The sequence below is a fragment of the Lissotriton vulgaris genome, chromosome 12 (assembly GCF_964263255.1).
Source record: "Lissotriton vulgaris chromosome 12, aLisVul1.2, whole genome shotgun sequence".
Lineage (NCBI taxonomy): Eukaryota > Metazoa > Chordata > Amphibia > Caudata > Salamandridae > Lissotriton > Lissotriton vulgaris.
In genome coordinates this window covers 575,980,330-575,993,769 of record NC_141700.1, presented here as the reverse complement: position 1 = coordinate 575,993,769, position 13,440 = coordinate 575,980,330, and the positions used below count along the sequence as shown (strand labels likewise).

At 41.1% G+C, this 13,440-nt stretch overlaps 1 protein-coding gene across 1 annotated transcript in view; it reads left to right on the top strand.

Moving 5' to 3' along the window:
* LOC147677780 (fatty acyl-CoA hydrolase precursor, medium chain-like) overlaps nucleotides 1–13,440 on the top strand; it is a 223,154-nt gene that overhangs the window by 194,852 nt on the left and 14,862 nt on the right. The window contains exon 12 of the mRNA XM_086945439.1: nucleotides 12,380–12,529. Coding sequence (XP_086801565.1) covers nucleotides 12,380–12,529 — 150 coding nt within the window. The remainder of the gene's footprint in view (nucleotides 1–12,379; nucleotides 12,530–13,440) is intronic.

The window sequence follows — 13,440 nt, the reverse complement described above, 5'->3', positions numbered from 1 at the left end:
CATATCGGTGCAAGGAGTCAGATCTTTGCTTTATCTGAAGGATCACCCTCAGGGCTTTAAGTGGGCTGGGTCCTGCCAGTGCTCAGCACCGGTAGTTCTAAGAAGCAGGTGCTGAGATGGCCCCTATTGGGCTCTCCATTTCTGGCCTCACCCTCATGGTTCTTAATATAAAAAGCTGACAGTGCCTGTCTGGAGGCCTGCCCGCTGCCTCCCGATATCAAAAATGAAAATAGAGAACAGGCAGCACTCCAATATGTGTTGGTTTAGTGATGCAAGGTTTATTTCAGTTGCAACAACCGCGAACTCATTTGTGTAAATAGTGAAATGACTGGGGAATAAATATAAATGTGGAGCGTATTTTTTTATAACTATACACATTTCGATGACATAAAAAGTTACATTTTTACAAAAACGCGACATGGTTAGTTCAACTAGAAAGAAAATGCCCTACAAAATCGTTTTTGCTTGTGGAAATACAGAAATGTCAGATTGTAAGTGGCTAGAGAAGGGAAAGGAGCCGGGCTCTGTGCGTGCATGTGCGGTACAATTTAATAAAATAATGACGAATAACATACTGAGAAATATATGTGAATATCAGTGACCATCAACACAGAAGAAGAAAATTGACACAAAAGAAAATGCATGAAAATGATAATGTCCATTTTACAATGTGTTCATGATGACTTGCAAAAGAAGCATATAGGTAAATAATATTGCGTCAGAAAGCAACTTTCCATGGCGCATCTCCAAGCTGTATTTCGGGTACAATCTCCTGATGCACTGTGGAATGGTATTCGTTTATTTTGGACATTTAAAAAACGTGGCAGGGGCATATTATCAAGGGTGGTGATAGTGACTTATCGCCGCTTTAGCGGCCGTTTTCGGCCGCAAAGCGGCGATAATTCTATCGCCCTATTAGCAAGCTGTCGCTAACAGCAGTTAGCGACAGCTTGTAGGTGATAGCGAGCGGTTTGGGGCCCGCTTTGAATGTCAGCGATATTTATCGCTAATGACATGCAAAGTGGGCGTACCCAACCTGTTAGTGACTGAAAGCAGTCGCTAACGTCGCTGTCGCCTATTAGCAAGGCAGGCGTAGCTATGGAAATATTTGCACTAAGCGCAAATATCTCCAAAAGCTAACACCTGCCCAGACCAGTTCTTAGCCATGTTATCCAATGGGAGGTGGCTAAGAGCATTTCATCGCTAATGCGTGAATATCGCTGTATTCTCAGAAATATTCACGCATTTCAGTGCTATCGCCGGAAAATGTATCGCTTTGGAGATAAACGTTGCTAATAGCAGGTTATCTCAGCGATAAATTCCGGCGATGCTCAGCGATAAATAAATCGTCGCTAAGCCTATTTAGCGATAAATATCGCTACTTGTTGGTAATATGCCCCGCAGAGCTTTCATTTTGGGCATTTAAAAGATGCAGAGCTTGTTGCCTGGTGGCCACTTTAGAAAGTGAGCATTTCGATTTTACTTGTCGTATTATGTATCTGGATGCAATGACTATAGCAGCAAAGCACCATTTCACGTGGCAAACTGTGTTTTTAAGCCACGCCCTTAATTACACTGGCCATACCCCTTTGAGAGACCCACCGTTTTTTTCATCCCACTTAAAGCACTATACATATGCTGTTTAGGTATTTGAGTAATATAATCCACATTGGCACCATGTTCAAAGTGAATTGAAAGTAATTAACTGACAATTGCTACCATTTTAGAAAATGTATACATGGACAAGATTTATGAACTCCCTTTTTAAATCCCGTAACCTACTAAAAAAACATCATTCATTTTGACTAAATATTCTAAGGATCATTTTGCTAAAGTACTGGCTAATAAATCAAAATTGAATTTCCGAGGTTTATGTATGATGAGAATGAAAGGATCTAGTAACATATGTGTGGCTCACTGGTTAGAGCAGGCAGACCCTGAAGCAGAGGTCAGACCCCGGACCAGGGTTCAATTCCCGACGCGGCAGGGTCTTGAGCTCAAATGTCCATGGACTTGATAATTCTCGCTTTGGTGCCTGACCTAATCATGGGTTCACACTCTGCAACTCTGGGCATTAAGCTTGCTTAATCTCCACAACGACCCCCTGCGGCGGGATGCCTGGCTTTCACCTTGGGGATACCCTGTAGGGGCTATCTCACAGGGAAAAGCCAGGACGGGTTCCCAAGGCAAGCGCGGAGATACCCCTTCGGGGGTCGATTCAGGCGCTATATAAGTAACATAATAATATGAATCAGGTACATATCGTAAAGTAAGTGTGTAAAAGAAGCAAATGCAACTTAAATGGACACAAATAGTAAAACAGTAAGGAAAAGAAGAATTATGACTGCCTATAATTGACAAAAGTTGTCCATCATCATCTGAAAAAAGAAAGCTCAAGGCACTACCTAGCATTTTTTAGGCATACACCTTAGGCATGCACCTTTATGACTGTCGTATTGGCCTGGGGAAGTGCAGTGCTGCTGTGGCACTTTCCCAGAGACTGATAGGAGACATGTACAAATCACTACACAAGAAGGACTAAAACAGGAGGAAAGAAAAACAGGTCCCAAATCTTTGGGCCATATCTAACTAAGGGGGTAATAAAGTAGATGCCACACATGTTTTTTACTTCGGATGTGGACTAGAGAGTGTCTTGCACGCTGACACGTCTACCTTTATAGAATAGCAACACATGCACGGTGGGAGTGAGGGCCCAAAGAGGACTCATGGAGCGACTGCCCAACGTGCATAACTGTGCATACAATGCTAAGTAAAAACATTTTCTACAGAAAGTATAACCTGTAATTGGGGCTAATTAGGTTGAAAAAAAGGACAGCAGGCACACACATGTCTATAAAGTAATGAGACACACTGCTACTCCAGGGTGTGTACGCCCCTGGGGTATTTTAATATACAATGTAACCACACAGTTTATGCATAGATAAGTGAACATTCTTGCTACAGAGACATAATTGGCGTCACTGTAGTGGTGAAGAAACTGAGCATTTTAGGCATACATAAATACAGTAACATAGCAATTACTAGATATCTCCTGGTCTGTGCGTTTTTTCGTTGCACCTTCTAAAAATGTGATAGAAAACATGGTATGTACATATATGAAGGAGGTGAACGTGTGATAGACTTACGGTGAACTAAGGACTACTCTCCTTGAGCATGAGAGGCCTCTCTAAGAAAATAATAATTTAGGAACAAAAAAAGATTACCTCCCCGTTGTGTCACAAAAAACTTTTTTTATATAACCTATATATGTATATACATTTTTAGAGTGTGACTACAGGGTGGTGTTCCAACTCTATCCCCGGGTATAGACCATCACTGATGAAACTTGGGTAAGGAATGTGACCAGCAACATTTCTACCACTGTTTGTCACAACTTGAGTTTGTTTTCTTGTATCACCTTTCATGTGGTGTCTGATATTAATTATTGGGGAGAGCACAAAGCGCATTTGGCAGTGGAATAATAGGACCATGACTTTGATTGGTGTGTTAATTATCTATTGGGGTGATCACAGTTGAGGGGAGAAGGTCAAAATATAATAATGAGTTTTGTTTTATCTTTGTAGGTACTCTCATGACGTGTGTCTACTAAGGGCAAGTATTGACACTGACCTTTTCCCTACCAGATAGTGACTACACTAGGAGGGAATTGCAAATAAAATGTTATAAGGGATCTGTATCCTGACAAAGGCCATCAACCCTATTGGGCGGTACTTAAGGGCTGAAACATGTTGTTAAAGCAGATAGGGTAATGAGATGTTTTCTCTTCCATATACACTTTAATTATTTGAACCCTACCAAGTGGGACCCATAATAACATTTAGAAGGGTAGGTACTTAGACAGTTTTAGTATTCTTTTCTGCAACAAGGATCACTCCACTTAGATGTTTCTTCTTTTATATATAAAATGTGGTGCGCCACCCTGTACGTTGACTTGCGCAAGGGTGTGTCAGCAGCCCTCTGATGAAGCATGCCACTATTTAGTGGGTGAGAGCAGTTTTTATAACGTTCATAGTTTCCCAGAAAGGTTCTTTCTCCACCTTTCTTCCTTTTCCTCTCTCTACTTTTTTACCCCCTTGGTTAGATATGACCCAAAGATTTGATACCTGTTTTTCATTCCCCCTGTTTTTAGACATTCTCTTGTAATGATTTGTATAGATTTCAGGGGAGAGTGAGGGAAAGCTGAATCTCGTGTCCCTTCTGTTTATGTGAATCATTCTGATAGGAGACACCTTGCCTGAGCTACCAAGGGGGGCAAGCGGAGCACTAACGAACCTGTTCAGACCCTGGACTTCTCATTATTGTATTTTTCCAATTAATGGAGGTAAGGGAAGAGCTTACTGGGGCAGGCAATATATGGAAATATACTGTACCAAGTAGCCTCCCATCACTGCAAATATTTGATATGACTGTTATGAGCTCTTCCCATTGGCATACTGCCTAATCTGTGGTACAGCTACACTGTGGTGTGCAGTATCGCTGCCTCATGGTTTCATAGTTCTCTATTCTTACGAGTATACTGAAACAGTCAGGTAGAAGTAAAAAATGTGTACAAGGTGTCTGGCTCATCACTTTTTATATCATGTATTACCTAGCACACAATTAAAACATGTTTGGCATGTTTAAACCTAAATTAATGAAAGGCTAAAATGTTTAAACATGTTTCACTGTCAGAGTCTTTGAGCAGATTCACCAGGACCGAAGGATCAGGTTTGGTTTCTATTTCAAATCCGAATGCTTCTAAGGTTATCCTGTAGTGGCTCGGGAAATAATGAAAGAGTTGTGCGGTGATGGTGGAGGGGGGCGGGATTCCAGGCCCCAGACAGCCTTGCAGCAGGAAGTTGCCAACATAATTTCCAGTTCCCGGAGGCACCTACAAACTCACCATGGGACTCCCACAGTACGGGACGCGCACTGGACGTGCCCGGGCTCATGCCCAGGCCAAGAGCAAGCCTGTCTGTGCCCATCTGCCGCCAGACCATGTTGGGCTGGGCTCACCCTCTGAGCCCTCTGCCATCATGCTTCCATATTCAATTACGGACACCCTGGTGATTTAAATCAAGTTAGCAGGCCGGCTGCTCTTTGGACAGGCCAATGGATCAGTGGTATTATATTTGTTTGCACTCTCTAGTCCATCTTTGTTTGTTCATTTTAACTCCCAGGAATTTGAATTTGGCACCAGCATTGAAGTGACTCAACCTTTACCATGGGTAGGAAAAAAGTGGGAGATAGGCGGTCTGTCTCCACCCCACTACCAAAATCAATTGATCAGATGCTAGAACAAGCTGTTAGAGTTATTAGCAATGAATTTGCCCGGACAGAGCGGAGTCTCTCTTTAAAGTTTGATGATGACAATGGGGGGCCACCTGGTCTTTCAGCTCGATCACCTCTAGACATGTCCTCTGCCTTACCTTCTAACACCACAGTTTCTGCCACCACCCAAGGATCCATTATAAACTGTGAGGATATTCCCCCCAATACCCCTACTACCTCCAATGCTTCAAGTAATAAGGTCGCCCACCCTAAGCTTTTAATGAAATCTAAACACAGCAAAGGTCATAGTCAGGTAGCCCTGTTCCTCCCTTCTCCAATGCACCACAAGAGCTTGAGACTTTTGAGCGATCGTATCCTGGTAAATTTTAGATTCCCAAGGCTGGTACATAATTTGCTATTTAACCCCAGGTGTCGTATTTTGCCAAGCAGTTCCATTACCCTGGTCCCGCTTGGCTGTTTTATAGACCCCCTTTCTTTCAGAGGCAACACTGAGTAATTTTAGTTTAAACCTTGGACAGGTTGCTTCTATTCACTGTGGAAACAAAGTGGTCCCAGGGACAGAAACAAATAAACTGGAATTCAATAATATCTCAACTAAATCCAAGAAAAATATCACAGCATTGTTTTTAATCACAACATGTACAAATATTCAATAAAAACACTGTTCATAAGATACATCAATATTTGATCATAAATAGTGCCCCTAATGGATGGGAAAGGGAGAGGAGGTGTTGTGGAAAGTGTGGGAAAACTAAACAGGTGACAGAACAATGGTCAGTTTGACCTCAATATAAAATTACTGACAATAAATTAACAAAAGCTAATGATCAAAAATTCATAAATTAATATAACAAGCTCATGCCTAAAAAACAAATCCACAAATGGATTGGAATGGAATGGAATGGAAAGAGAATTTATATAGCGCGATGGCTACCCAAGGGGGTCCCAGCTCTGTAGGGGAAAAGTAATGGGTTGAGCAGAAGGGGTAGGATTTTGAGGAGCAGAGAGAGGAGCAGAGAGATGATAAATGAGGAAAAAGGCTGAGGGTAGGAAAAAGTGTCGACGTTTCGACCCAATTTGGTGCAGGCATAGGATAGAGCCTTGCTAGAGGGTCTTCATCAGGACAGGGATGCAGAAGGTGCAATGGATCTGCACGAAAAATGTAATAATTTTAGTTATGGTCAAAATGATCCGTTTTACTCATCAGAATACACTATTGCTGGTCAGAGAGGGAGAGCATTACCAGAGAAACACAGGAGTTAAGAGCAAGGTAATGCAAGGATATTCATGCGGTGAAGATCATCAGGTATGAAGAACTGCAGGATTAACAAGAGACATTGCGTAAGGGTAAGGCCATCACCCAAGTTGTCTAAAACAACAGACAGATATAGTGCAATGGTCACTTACATTAATGAATGGTGTGCAGATCGGTGATTTTCAAAAATGAAGAGACATATGGGCCCTAGAGACATGAACAAATAGTGGCCCCTTACAACTCATATGAAAAGGGGGGAAAAATCTCATAACATCAGATCAAAAAAATGTTTTTTAACTCACTGGATGGATAAATTGCAGAGTAAACAACCACCAGGTGTAATGTCCACAGTTCAATTTATCTGTAAAGTAGACGACTAATTTAGTTGGTAAAAAAAAAAATTATCGTACAGTTTCAAATTGACAGTAAAAATTGGAGCATAATGTACATCAGATGTATCTTATGAACAGCGTTTTTATTGAATATTTGTACACGTTGTGATTAAAAACAATGCTGTGATATTTTCCTTGGATTTAGTTGAGATATTATTGAATTCTACTTTATTTGTTTCTGTCCCTAGGACCACTCTGTTTGCATTACTAACTCACCAAGGTCCCAGTGACTTATTGGGTTAACCCGTGTTTCTATAGCTCTACTCACTGTGGGTCTGAAAAATTGCCCTCAGTCAATTCTAATCTGCCAGGCATAGTCCGCATATCTCCCATTGATGTTACAGCCAGCTCTCTGGTTTCATTGCACACACCTAGTTGCCCTTGCTTCGTACCTACATCGAACAGGTATGATTGACTTTCTGGCAAAAAGGTCCTTGCAACACCAGCTGTTCCCACTATTACACCTCTGATTGAAAAGATCCTTGAAATATCTATTGTTTCCACTGTTACACAGGAACCGGCAAACACTCATCACACCCTGATAGATCTTTACTTACCTGTGACATAGCAGGCCTTGAGGGGAAAAATAATAACTTGGACTGGCAGGCGTTTGTTTCAAAGTATGACATAACTGCATTGTAGAAAACCTGGCTTACTGTTGCACCACACTTCGAAGGCTAGCCATTTGTGTCAGTCGAAGTCTCTAGGTAGAGGACTCACAGGTTAAATCTGAGTCACCATCTTTCCTAGCACTAAAGATTTGTGGGGCATATTACCAACAGTTAGCCATATTTATAGCTAACTGAGCTTAGCGTTCGTTTTTTTAACGCCGCTCTTCGCCCAATATTATCGCTGAGATAACGTCCTATTACCAACGTTTATCTCAAAAGCGATATTGCAGGCGTTAGCGTGAATATCGCTGGAAAACCAGCGGTGTTCACGCATTAGCGTGCAAATGCTGTTAGCCATGTTATCCACCTCCCATTGGATAACATGGTTAAGAACTGGTATTTGCAGGTGTTAGCGTTTGGCGATATTCACGCTTAGCGCAAATATTTCCATCGCTTCGCCTTTCTTGGTAATAGGCGATAGCGATGTTAGCGACTGCTGTCAGTCGCTAACGGGTTGGGTACGCCCACTTTGCATGTCATTAGCGATAAATATCGCTGAAATGCAAAGCGGGCCCCAAACCGCTCGCTATTGCCTACAAGCTGTTGCTAACTGCTGTTAGTGACAGCTTGGTAATAGGGCGATGGAATTATCGTCGCTTAGCGGCCAAAAACGGCCGCTAAAGCGGCGATAATTCAATATCGTCACCCTTGGTAATATGCCCATGTGTTCCCAAGTCAAATATCGCTTTTTATTTGATACATTTCTATTACAATTACTTTACTAATGTCATTTGCACACACTATATTAGCTTTTTAATTTTTTTCCGATTTACAAGTTAAAGCTGTAAATAGTCACTTACAATTTCATGTTTTCTTTGTAGTGATTTTGATGCAAAACTAAATGGGGCCTCTTGGATCCAAGATGACCGTATAGATGGACATGTAACCACCCAGGATGCAAGGGGGGCAGAGCTGCATAATTACCTTGTCGCCCATGGCTTGGTCGATTTACTCAATACACTAGGAGGAGTCAATAGTATGGTTCCGTCTTTTAGAGGGGGGGAGGGTCTCACTAACAAATTATATGTTTGTGAGCTCTAACTTTATATCATGGCTCTCTAAAGGAGATATTTTACCTTCAGAGTGGGAAGATCATAATGCCCTTTGTGCCTCCATGCTGTTCAAGAGACATCAATGTAATATTAACTTAGTTTCGATCACACAACATTCAACGGATGGCTTAAGATTGGTATGACGCCTGAAATAAAATATGGAATCATTATCAGTCCTATTTAAGTCACACTTCAGTGTATTCCTCAATTACCTCGCTGATATTGGACAGGAGTTGATGGCCTTGCATTATAGCAGGTAAATATGTAATATCAGGGAGGCTATGCTCAAGTCAATCCACACATCCAACGTAGATTGTAGGTGGTTGGTAGGGGCTTGTTTATGGCAAATCAAAATATGAGAATGGTCTTAAATGCACAGCCCAGGGTAAGGATTGAGATTCTTCAAGCACTTTGTGAGTATAAAACCACGCTCTTAAACAGGAAGATGGAACTGTATAAATGGGATTAGGAGCTGGTGTAAAATGCATCCCTGGGGGAGGACAGTAAATCAAATAAAATCAAGGAACTACCCTACTAATCCTATTTTGCTAACTAATATCTTAGGCTGGGATTGGGTCACTCACTTTGTCTTTATCTACCCCATTGAGAATGATCTGCTAGCCCTTACTCTGAACACACTGAGACAGCAGGTGGACCGTTTTGCAACTTTTAAAAGCAAAATATTGGTTTAAAAAACAATTACACCAAGTCGCATATCATGTCTCGCGGACCTGGCAAATTAAGGCTAAACAAAATTAGCATTAAGGGGCAAGCATCAACAAGTGTTGATAACTTTTATTACCTAGGCTTGACCTTTAGCTCTTCAGGTCTTGGAGTTCCCACCTTACTCATGCTACTGTCAAACTTAGTAGAACTGCAGGGACAGTTTGTAAACTTATCAGACCAGGACTTAGAGCGTCCGTTTTACCAGTACTGAAGGCGACCAATTCGCATTGTATCAGTGCAGCTACTTATGGTTCAGGAGTGTGAGACTTTAACAAATGTTGCTCCTTATAGGCAGAAGAAAATCGTTTTCTCCGGCGGATGTTGAGTTTACCACCTACCACCTCTAGTCTCACCAGTCATTCTGAGCTAAACCAGGGCTTTATTTCTGATAAGGTACGTTTGGTGCCACTTCTGTTATGGGTTAGCATCTGGACGTACCCTGCAGCAAAGTTATGTAGGCACATCATCTTCGTTTCTCTCAGCCTTGATAAGGCCTTCTCTAATCCATGGCTTAGATATATACCGGATACTTTAGCAACCCTGGGTTTATCCTCTTGGATTGCTGAACCCAGCAGTATTTCCAAAATTGATCAGACAGAGGTGAAAGCATCTTTCCTAGATCACTGTGTAGATACAAGAATGAAAACTGAGTTAGCAAAACTCTCAGTCTTGAACTATTGCAGATCCTTAGTCACAGGCGAACCTCCTATGTATTTATCTTTAGATCTCACACAATGGGACCGATCACTTCTCTTTTGCTTCAGGACATTGAAAATGTATTGGTCCATGAGTATTAAAAGCTTTTTAGATCTATTGGGAAGCACAGTATCTACCTGCTCCTGCAGCAATCAATCTGCGCACTCACTTTTGCACATAATGTTGTTTTGCAATTTGCACAGTCTACCATGCACGCACTTTTTGAAACCCTTGTTACGCAAGCTAGGATTTCAACGATGTTAAGTAACCCTGCTCCACTTACAGTTTTTAAGTTCACCTGAAATTTGCTACAATGTCTGTGCCTTTTTGAAAGCAGCCATTCGGGCTAGAAAAACTATGATAGGTTAATTGCACTCTGGTCTTTGCACATTTTTATATGTTTTATTGTATTTCCTCAATTGTACGCATGTTGTAGGTTTTTAGGAAGACTCCAATATACACTTTCATGGGAAGAGAGTGATTTCTTGTGTTATCTCCTTTCTCCCTCTGTTTCTGAGCTCACGTTTAGGTAGCCATGACTCGATCTGAGCCTACCGTTTATAGGTGGAGCTACACAGAGGCACCTCTTCCAACTCTTGCGCTTGTAGGAGTACATTGTGGACCCTGTTTGAGGTTTTTGTTCTCCTTCTATTTTCTTTTTTAGTTTTGGCTAATTGTGCTATGAGTGTATTGACACCCCAAAATTTGAATGTAAACTGCATCTTTGATCCCCTATAAATTTGGTTATTTGTTGAAATGTGGAGCTTCGAAGCACGTTAATGGTTATATGCTTTTAACTATTTTAACTATATGTAACCTTGTTTTAAACTCTTTAAGAGAACATGGATTTGTTTTGTATTGTATGTACTTTTATGGTCTATTTCAATCAGACTGAATAAAGATTTTGAATTGAATTGATTATCCTGTCATGCTTCTGAAACGCCGAAGGCCTCCTTGTTACCAGGACTGGGTGCTTTGTACCATACATGTCACTATTAACCAGAATTCCATTTACCACGGATATGTTGGCCTCTTGGTGGGAAAACTCTATAAAGTTTTTTTGTAAGAAGCATCAAGTACACCATTTAACATCAACACACTATCCAAATGTATTTTGCAGTGCTACAGCTACCAGGTACTGTACAACATAAATATTAGTGATCTGAGTGTACCAGCATTTGAAAAGACAAATTAACGATGTACCTATGTTTGGTAAAATGTTACAAAAGGTAGCATAAAACAGCAAGGCCAGCTTTATCTGTATTTCTTTGTTGTAATTTGTGCTACATGAAACAATATTATTTTTCCCATTGCTGTGTAACCAAAGTCTTTCTCGCAACCCCTTAATATATTCTGAAAAAAGAGAACAGCAGCATTTCAGATATGTTTGTGGTCGAGGATCTTAGAAGGTTTAAGGAGAGATGAATTGGATAGGTCAGTGAAAATAATTTGCTGCAGAGTTTTCTTTGTTGTATCCCAGAAATGTGTGCTAACTTTTCTGATTAACCACGGAGCCCTGGCCTACATGAATACTGGACCTGCTCAGTATAATCGTGGCTCACTGACTCTTCATAGACGCCTATCTGTTGGAACATCTTCCGTCTTCCTTGAGGTTCAATTCTTATTTACAATGAACAAAGGATGGCTAAGTGATGATTTCGCTGGGATGTGACAAAATTTGAGATTACAGTACAGAAAGCTCCAAGGATAAGGTGATGGCCATCCACCATCAACCAAAAGGGTAATGAAAAATCAATACCACATATAATTCAAAAGCAAATATATCCTGAGCTAATAGCCGGTTCCTGTTTCTTGTGTCGGATCACACCACGTCTGAGGTCACTTGGGGCTCTACTGTGACTTTGAAACCTTTGCCTGAATCGCGATTTATTGAATCAAGAGTCTCCAAACCATTTAATCGTGACAACACGCCCTATTACACGCTGATATCACTTTCCTATCAACAATAATTAGTTAGTCTAGCAATAGCCCTGAAGAAGTCTGTGGTCTATACCACCAGAGGCGAAACACGTGTTGGCGGCTAGATACTTTTAAGAAGAACCTCATCACAATAAATGAAGAGACAAAGACCATCTTCTCTGTGATTTATTTGAAGAACTTTATTGATTATTGCTATTAGCTCAGGATATATCTTGCTTTTCAATTCTTATTTACAATCAACTAAGATCCAATTCCCAGCCATAGGATGCATTCATGGACATTTCGTAAGATGATTGTTTCAAACCTATATAATGCTGGTTTTATGTTACTGGTTTTTTTGTGTTTGTTTTCTAGATACTGGGGTTGCGGTCTACCTGTATGAGTTCCAGCATCGGCCCAGCCAATTCCGTGATTCCAGACCAGATTTTGTAAAAGCTGATCATGGGGATGAACTTGGATTCGTATTTGGACTTCCCTTCTTGGATAATGACGTCGTTTTCTTAGGTAAAGCACTATTAAATTTTACTCCAGAAACCGATTTCACGTAACCCCCTTACACTGACTGGGCATTGACGTCATTTAGGGGGTCATAAGGGGGTTTCAACTGCGACCCTTAGCTTTCCCCTTGCAGCCATTGCACTGTCTTTGCGAGGCCTGGCATCAGGAGTGGCAAAGGCAATGCCAAGAACTTAAGGTTTTCAGTGCCCTGATGAGTACGGTTTACTTTCTTCAGCTCCCACTGCGTCTTGGGACAGTCATCTTTTAATTCAGTTAAACAAAGAAATTCAGCAGTGAAATTCGCACTTTACTGAATAAATTCAAACATGAAATACGATTCAAACAACATGTCGCCCTGTTTCATTACTGTGAAAACATGTTAAATGATGTGTTTGAATAAAAAAACGTCACCTCTGTTTTTTTGCATGGATGATGCCTTCCAAGTTATTAAGTAATAAGATAATATAGTTCACACTCAAAATGTGGTCTACATAATTGAATGCAGGTGGATAAAATCACTCTTCATTTTTTATGAAGGATAATCCACAAAGAGTATCCCGGCGCTAAACTAAAAAACTGAAACGGAAAGAGCCCCGCCCAGGCACCATAGTTTTATTGTTGGAACAACCAAGTTTTAAGTTGTTTCCCAAAAAACAGCAAGTCCTGTATCAGTCTAAGGTAAAGGAGAAATTCGTTCCACAGACGAGCAGCTTGAACCTGAAAAGACAGTCCTCCTATCCGAGATCTCGTGATCTTGGGAATCACCATAAGGGATTGTCTAGAGGATATTAAGAGCCGTTGAGGCTGATAATGTTGGATCCTATTTCTCAGGTAAACTGCACCCATATCATGGAAGGCACGATAAGCGAGCACTAGAGTCTTAAACTGGATCCTCTTTCTCACCGGGAGCCAGTGCA